Below are 8,796 nucleotides of genomic sequence, written 5' to 3' on the forward strand. Positions count from 1 at the left end.
GCTAGATCTGGCGAGAGTGCCTTGGCTAGGCCCTTGTCAGTGGGCGAGGGCCGTCCTCGTTGGCTTCCCTCACTTGACCCAGTCGAGGGCCACCCTCGCTCGATGCCGGCAAGGGCCACCCTCGCTCGATGCCGGCAAGGGCCACCCTCGCTTGAGTCCGGCTTCTCTTCACTATGGCCGGTGGAGGGAAGAGAGAAGAAGAAAAAAGGAAGAAAAAATAAAAAGAAAAGGAAAAGGAAAAGGAAAAACAGAAAAAATAAGATGAAAATGCCATTGTAGGGTAAATGTGTTATAATTAGCAAAGTTTGGGGTAAATTTGTCATTTTGGGTAAAATTTGGGGTTTTTAATTGTCTTTTCCCTAATTAAAAATTTGAAAAATTCAGAAAAATTAGAAAAATATTAAAAATCCAGAAAATGCTTAAAATATTTAAAAATAACAAAAAAAATTAAAATTTTGGAAAATTCGAAACAAATATACAAAATTTAGAAAATTCGTGAAATCCCTAAAATCCAAGAAAATTCAATTTTTTTTTTCAATATTTAGAACCATAGAAAATGCTTTAAAATAGTTGTTTTGCGGAGCCTTTGCTTATTGTTGTGGGAAAACTCATTAATGAGAAAATTGTGCTAAAAAATTGAAGAAGCTTTTATGTTGACACCCGAATTTCTATTGATGTATTAAATATCCATTTATTTTTTGCAAAAATATAAAAATTTACAAGAAGGTAAAAAAATTGAAAAAAATGAATGAAATGAAATGAAACATCGGGTCCAGTGGGCCGGAGTGTTCATCCCATCCTTCCAATGAATTTTCGGCCCTTTCAAAAGTTAAGCCCAGCTTCCTATTTCATTTCTTCCTTTAGGCCTACTTTCCCCCCATTTCGTTGAGCCCATCTATTTCAATATTTTCATGGCCCATCACAGAACAAAACAGAAGAAGCGCGGACCCCATTCTCTTCCTTTCTTTCGGGCGTGCTCACGTCTGTGAGCGAGGGGAAATAGGACGTGCGGTGACGCTGCGAGGACGACGGGGAGCGAGAGAGAGGTCCGTGAGGTAACGATGAGTGACGAGAGCTCGCCCAAGCTTCTGGAACCCGCTGAGCTAGATAACGGAAAAGATTCCTGGTTCAAGCGAGGAGTGCATGAGGCGTGAGGTGTGCTCGCGCGAGGAAAAAAACAAGGATAAAGGTGGAGAGGGCCGAGGTGGTTTTGACAGAGAAGGAGAGCGCTCGACGCTCGCTCATGAGGATAGCAGCGTTCGGCTACGGGGGAAAAGGGGTTCTTCAGTGAAGATTTTCTGGGGTTTTCAGCTAGAGAGTTTTCGGCTGAGTGAGCGGAGGGGGCGCTCGAAGCAGGTGAGAGAGGGATAAGGAGCAGGAAGAGTTGTTCGCGGAGGTCACTGGTTCTTGGTCGGCCAGAGGAGCGTTCGGCCAGAAACGGTGGAAAGTCGTCGGCCATTGAAGAACGGGGCTGAAGATGTTGGGAGAGAGAGAGAGAACACAGAGAGAAAGGGAGCCGAAAAAGAATCAGCCACTCTCATTGAGATGATCACCATCGAAGCAACCCAGAAAACCTCGGTGCCACCATCGGCTCGCTGCCGTTCTTCGTCGCTGGTGGCTTCATCGGAGTACCGGACAAATTCGGTTTTGCTCTACTTCGCAATGGGAAGCTTTGAAGCGAAAGTTCCGAGCAAGTTAAATCTTGTGAAGTGTTCATCACCGGAGGATTTTGTTCATCAACAATCGTTGAAGCTTCTGCATTAACGCTCATAGCCTTGGTTTGACACATTAAACCGGTAAAATTCGAATCTGAAACTTGCTTTTAGAATGCATACTGCCTGTTTGATGATCTGCTTAAGTGTACTGTAAAAAACATACTTCGCCTAAACCGATTTTCAAAGCTATATTGATGCGCGATTTCTCTGTGGATTGTGACGACTATGCGTACTGCCACGTTTTATTCCGTTTTCTGTCATGGTCCGTGTATTACCGCGTCGACATCGTCGCCAGACATCCATTCCCCTCGTTGGCGTTGTCCACGATTCAAGGCCGCCTTGTTCAGCTTTCTATATCCCGCTCCTTGATCAACTGCGTATCTGTTTAGTGTATGTAAATCATCGTTGGTTTTTGTGGCCGGAAAGCGAGCGTCGTTCGGAGGCGAGCTCACTTCGATTGTCGCCGGTGATAAACTAGTTGGCAGCCAGTAGTGATTGACGCCGGTCAGAGTAGATGACCGATCGACGGTGGTGGCCTGGCGACCGCTTGAGCGACGGTGGCGGCATACTTCAATGGTGGTTGCTGGTTCGGGTCAAAGAGTTGCAGGAAGAAAAATTCTTCGATGAAGAAGGAAGCTGAAGGAAGAAGATGAACCAGAAAAGACAAAATGAAAAAGGATAAAAAAACAAAAAAAAGAGAGAGAAAAGAATTAAAAGAAAATAAAAAAGGGATAAAAAGAAAATAAATTGTAGAAAAATTGAAAAGGTTAGGGTATGGGGTGTTCTGTTGTGGACCGAAAAAAGAGTTAAAAAATGAAAAAAGTTCATGCTGTTATGAAAAAATATTTATTATATTTCTCTTATTTAATATACTTACGATAGTACATTTATATCATACATTCTAAGTACATCTTCCTATCAAATAATGTATCATTTGATACATTGATATTAATTTGATAAATATATTCTTGTTAAACTATAAATAGGAGATTAGTTTTTGTTGTAGATATAATAGTGAGATACTGAAAATAAAATATTCTCCTATGATTTTCTCTACTATCTTTGGTGTTTATCTACTTTCTCTTTTCAATCTCTTTATTTTCTCTATTACATATTTGCAACACAATATTTTCCAACACGTTATCGGCACGGAGATCTACTCAGTAATTTTTGCAAGGTGGGTATTCTTTTTATTAATCAATTTATACTTCATTTTCTTCTATCAATTCTTCATTTTTATTTTTCTTGACCCGAAGCTAAATTTCAAATCTAAAAAGTATCATTTTGCTCTTAAAGTGGCAGTTGATATTTAGAAATCATTTGAATTAATTTAAGGATTTATTTTTGCAAGGATTATAACAAATATTGAAAAGCCCAAATTCCAAGTCCCGAAGTGAGTGGAAATAATGATCTAAATTCGTGCAAGTTCATTGATGCATGGACATACTTTTTGCGTATGGATTTAAAACACAAGAAAGCAATTCGCCTGTCAACTCATAGGCTTAAGGTTTCGGTAATTGAAGTTCAATGACGAAGGATCATCTCGAGAAGATTAAGGCTTCTCTAATAGTCAATGCAAAATAATTTGGAGCTTAATTAAGCGTAACTCTGCTGGCTGGACTGTCCGGATTACTTTCATATGATGTTCGAGAGACTTTTTGTACATCAATATGGTCAAATATTATAATAGTTGGAAAGCGCGGCGTGTCTAGTTTCTAATGAATTAAGTTTCAAGCAATTTGGAGATTCCAGAGAAAATTTTCCCAAAATACTAGATGCTGCTCAGGAAATCCGAGAATGATTTTTCTTTAGTATTTTATTTGTTTAATCATGTGCATTGCATTTTGTTTCTAGATCATTTGAATCTAGAGTCAATGTTGTTATTTATCTTTTGTCTGGGGATTGTTGGTCTTTATCTTGCAAATTAAAATGCTAGTGTCTTGGAATTTGCCTAACCTGGAGGATCGTTGCAAGTTGTGTCTATATAAATCCCTCCAACATTTTCTTGGTGAAAGATTGATAGTTTCAATTAACTTTTGGAATTGAACTCTTGGATTGGAGTTTCATTGCAACTTTGTCTTTCTACGTTGAATTCGATTCAGTGGGGAGTTACATGCGCTGTATTTTAAGGTGGATTTCTTAAGTAACAAATGTTTACCATATGATGTGACATGTATTTTGACGTGATTTGGAGCATTTACCAATTTGTCGCATCTATGTTCTCTTTTAAATGTCCGACACCTCTGAAATCACTTAACGACTTAAAAAGAAAATAAAATCTTAAAAGTAACACTAGTTACGGGGATCGCAATGGAATTACCCAGCAATTATGCTGAAGAGGGCCGACTACATGAGAGTGAGAATCGATGCCATGACCTACATCCGAGGAAAGCCCTAACTTAATCTTTGTCGGACATTGCAATTCGCGGCCTTGTTCCTTAGCTGTCCAACATTGGCCGGGGTGCCGCTCATGCATTTTTTTCACAGCTCCTCCTTAATTAGTCACACCAGCATCCTTTTTAAACGTGTCACATTCTGGAAGAATTAAAGAGAAAACTGGAAACTGTTAAAACCCCCCGTATCAAACATGCAAGAATTAATTTTTTCGGCCTTACAATACCTATAAAATCCACGACCTTTCTTGGTGTATTGTGACTGGCAAGAGGTGCCATGCCAACCAAAGTTGATCATTGAGTCGAGCAAGACGGGTTCGGGCAGGTTTCTAGCACAATATTTGTGCACAAGCTAACCCAAGCTAACGAAACGAGGCCAGTATCGTGTAGGGCTAGAATTCGAATTTCACAAAAAACCTCACTATCTCAAGGATTCGATAATAGGTGAGTTAAAGTCTAGGTGGATGGCCCAAATGACATGAACTTTTGATTTTTTTTTTTTTTTGAATGAATGAAACATGAACTTTTGATTTGCTCTTGATGATTTGAGGAGTTGAACTTGCGTAGTGCGCCAAATTTTCACACAAAATTTCATTCCTATACTGCTATAAACCAACCTCCACCAGATCTATATTAAATGCATCTCTTTTAGTTTAAATAATAGGAACCGGTTAATATAACAATATGGTAAAATTTGCATCCCCGTTTTGAACGTTTCCGTTTGTCTATGGTCTGTTTTTTCCACGTACTAGAAAGCAAGTTTCAGGCCCGAAAAAATACGAAATTATCATACCACATGCGAGAATTTTTGCGTGAGCACAACAGGCTGAACTTAGACACACAAAGCATTACTTATATTTATATATTTAAATTGGAGTACAACACCGTGCACTCGTGAAACCTTACACACTTATTAGGCAATATGCCGGACAATCAACCGACCAGCAGCAGTAGTGCCCCTGGTTGTTTTACCGTTAAACATCCTTGCGCGCTTCCAAAGCATTTATTTAAAACTTCAACCACACCACACGTGGTACGTCACCACTTAAATTTATTGATTTACCATTTTAAGCATATTTTTCAATGCGTATCATTTTGAACGTACTCTCGACTGCGCGGAGCATGTCACGAGGACTTTCATGTAGTCGATGGGAACGGGACCATGGTCGTGTTTCTTCTCGAAAGTCAGAACCACTTTTGCCACGCAGCCCCCTTCGCTGATAGAGAAGTGGTGGACCACCGACAGGCTCTTGTAAGACTTTAGCGGCACGTCTCCGGCCAACAAAGTCCACTTGATGGACTTATTCTCGGTGTCGATGGGTCCCACAGTGTCCATCCAGCTTCCGCAACTAGCTGCTTTATGTTTTTTTTGGGAAAAAAATCTCGGTAATTAATTTTCATTTTAGAGATTCAAAAACAAAATAATTAATATCACAGAAAACTTCAAATTGACACGCCTATAACTAATTTACCCCATAACTTCAAATTAATACATATGTAATAAATTTGCCATTTTTTAATTTATTGTTGAGTTGGATGACACGTGATAATATATAGTTATATCAGTTTGGGTTTTACCCTCTATTTGTTACATGTGTACCAATTTATAATTTTTGTGGTATTAATCCGATTTAACAAAAACTAATAGAAGATATGAGGTTTTGGTCATCAAATAAATTGAATTTGAAATAAATTTATCTCAGATGTACCAGTTTGGGGTATTTCGTAATATTAATCCAAAATAAAAGTAGAAAGCGTCATGAATCATGTTGTCGCTTTTAGTCTTGTAGCCGGTCAAGAGGTTCATCTTAAACAAATTTTAAGATAAATTTATTCGAAAGGCTTTTAAGTATAATTATTGAATTCACCAAATTAGCCTTCAACTTTATTACGCATATGCTCCTATTTCCTAATACCATCTCTAGGTAATCTAGTGATCCATGAGTTACTACTTTCCCATCTCGTTAAAATTTCCAATGTTATTCATTTCGGCTGAAAACTCAATTCACGTAGAAAAGAAAGAGGAAAGATAATGAAAGAGAAAGATCTAAGGCTCTTTTTTGATTGTCCATACACCACACAATAAAATTTTAATACATGTAAGTTCCTTTTTCTTCTAAAAATGAACTACACATTTCAAACCTTTGAAGTCATGACATTCTTCGTGGGCAACGCACATGTATCTTTACTAGTTGTACTTCAATTGATCAAGTCAGAAAAAGTACTTCTTTACAAATGGCATGTGCCATTTCCCATTTAAAGGTGATGAAAAATCATCAGCACATACTAATCCTTAAATTAACATAAGATCCAGTTCTGTTAGTCTTCAAACTATGCTCTGGCATGATATATTTACCACAAGCGTAATAGGTGTGTGTCCTCTCGCCACCTCAACATAGAAACCAGTAAAGACTATGCATCGAAACTACGCAACCAATGTTAGCGATAATTAATGAAGCTATGTCCTAAGGTCCCCAGACCAAAGCTCATGGAACAATAACCAAATGTCGAGATCTTCTACAAGATGAAAGATTCAAGCATAACATTGGCATCGTATGTTTTAGTTTTAGTTGTTGAACTCATGACGATGAATTAACAACAACAATCCCATCATTTTTCGATCGAACTGTCAATCACAATAGAGAGGAATTGGGATAAAATTAAAGTTTTTTCTAATTAATAATATAGCGAGACAACTAATTAATTAAGAAAGCAAGAAGAGATAGATACGATATGGGATACGCGAATTAAATTGGCTGGATTAAGTGACAAATTTTTGGACCTACCATTAACAAAAGTCCAGTTCCTTTCTGAGCCTTCAGCGTCCCATTCACCGTTGATCAGTTTCACCTCCTTAAACACGGTAGGCATGATTGTTGGGAAGCGGTAGCATCGTCCCCGGTAGAACTCAAATACACCATCAGCTGGGCAGTTTAACTTCTCACTAAGCTCTATGTAATCACCCATGCTCTCTCCGTCTGCTATTGGAAATAATAAAAAAGAAAGGTTAAGGAAACAATGAAGAGAAGTGAAGCCAATTTATAGAGTTGCCTAGGGCAGTAACTAGTGTTAGATGCACCGGTAATGAAAGCTCTCTGCCACGAGTGATGAAGTCAACTATGACGTTTATGTCAGAGAAGTCCCACGTCCAACAATTCATATGGAGCAGTTAATATTTTTTATTGGCCTATAATGCATTGATTTAAACTTTTGATGGAAGGTGAGTGATGACAAGTTTGAACTTGGGCTCTCTTTTAACAATCTCCTTGGATCAAGGTATTCCAATAATTGGTGTTAAAGTTGATGGTTAATTGATGGCCCACTCCCAATGTGTATTTGATAAATATTTCAAAGAAGGAATCGTGACTAATCTGTTTCCATGGCAAGTGGGCATTGTGGGTCACTCGTTTCGGTGGCAAGCGGGCGAATCTAGTGATCAACCCATTTTCATGGTAGGAGGTAATGATGCATAAATCGATGGCCTCCAGAGTGTCCTTCCAGCTTCTACAATTATCTGCGGTATGCATTTTTCTTTTGTTTTTTTGTTTTTTTTGTTTTTTGTTTTTGTTTTTGGAAATCAATCTCAGTAGCCAATATTTTTTTTCTTTAGAAATTCTAAAATAAAACTAGAGTTAGACCAAAAATATAAAACTAGAGAGTTTCACAGCTTATCAATCATATTGTCGTTTTGAGTCTGGTAGCTGGTTGGAAGGTTCATCTTATACCATTTAACATAGCTTTGTTCGAAAGGCGCACTTAAGTTTAACTATTGATCTTCTAAAACACTATATAAATTTGTAGAACGTATGGGTGGTGCTACCTTAAAAATAAAGCAAAACTTGCTTTTCTACATCTTGAAAAGAAGTAAACAAGAGTCTAGGCGTGATGTATATAATTGATATCCTAAAGCCCCGTTCTTTATGGTTGTCATTGAATATGATAAAATAATTAAATATTTCTATGCTTAGTACTAAGGAAAAAAACCATATTAAGTATGCGGGATAGTGTTAGAATATATAAATATTTCCACTCTTATTATTAAACAAAAAGACAAGACTAAGTGTGAGGAGGATTAGTAGAATATTTAAATAATAAAAATCACACTTTAATTGAATAGTTTAAGTTTTTAGAATAATTATTTCAGGCATGAGTCTAGGGAAGAGGTAGCATTGATTCCGGTAGATAGTAAATACATCGTTAGGATGTGAATTGAAGTCCAGATGACGCTCCAGGTGACCCATCAATGGATTCTCGGAATGCGCCATACTGTCTTTTTGCTCTTGGATATAAAAACGGTTAGGAAACTACGAAGGGAAAGTGTATGCTGTAGCTAGAATCTGGAAATGAGCAGTTAGCACAAAAGCCAATTTATAGAAAATAGAAATGCTTGGGCCTTTTGGTTATTTGATTTTACTTTTCTGGAATCGCTCACGCCCAAAATCTCGCACGATAGGAGACATTAATTATTGTTAGATGTACCGATAATGAAAGCTCACTACGATGAGTGATGATGTCCACAATGACGTCATGTGGATGATGGTGTCTTAAAAGTAAAGATCGAACCGACACCGACCTAATTTATTGTGGACAGTTGTAACTAAAGATATCAGCTGTGAGCCCGTGACTTCAATTATTAATTATGCACATTCACATTTAGAGTTGTATTTACACGAGCAAGTCATTCTCTC

General features: G+C 37.9%; 1 protein-coding gene across 2 annotated transcripts; it reads right to left on the reverse strand.

The window, feature by feature from the left end:
- Positions 1–4,935: 4,935 nt before the first annotated feature.
- LOC104453696 lies at positions 4,936–7,135 on the reverse strand. Of its 2 annotated transcripts, none has more exons than XM_010068304.3 (2): positions 6,895–7,135; positions 4,936–5,464 (listed from the first exon to the last, which is right to left on the reverse strand). In XM_010068304.3, exons 1-2 carry the CDS (start codon positions 7,073–7,075, stop codon positions 5,199–5,201), a joined length of 447 nt encoding a protein of 148 aa, XP_010066606.2. In that variant the 5' UTR covers positions 7,076–7,135; the 3' UTR covers positions 4,936–5,198. The 2 variants fall into 2 exon arrangements, with proteins under 2 accessions (XP_010066606.2, XP_010066608.2); XM_010068306.2 differs by having other exon boundaries at positions 4,936–5,461; positions 6,895–7,134.
- Positions 7,136–8,796: the final 1,661 nt, after the last annotated feature.

The sequence above is a fragment of the Eucalyptus grandis genome, chromosome 7, assembly GCF_016545825.1.
Source record: "Eucalyptus grandis isolate ANBG69807.140 chromosome 7, ASM1654582v1, whole genome shotgun sequence".
Classification (NCBI taxonomy): Eukaryota; Viridiplantae; Streptophyta; class Magnoliopsida; order Myrtales; family Myrtaceae; genus Eucalyptus; species Eucalyptus grandis.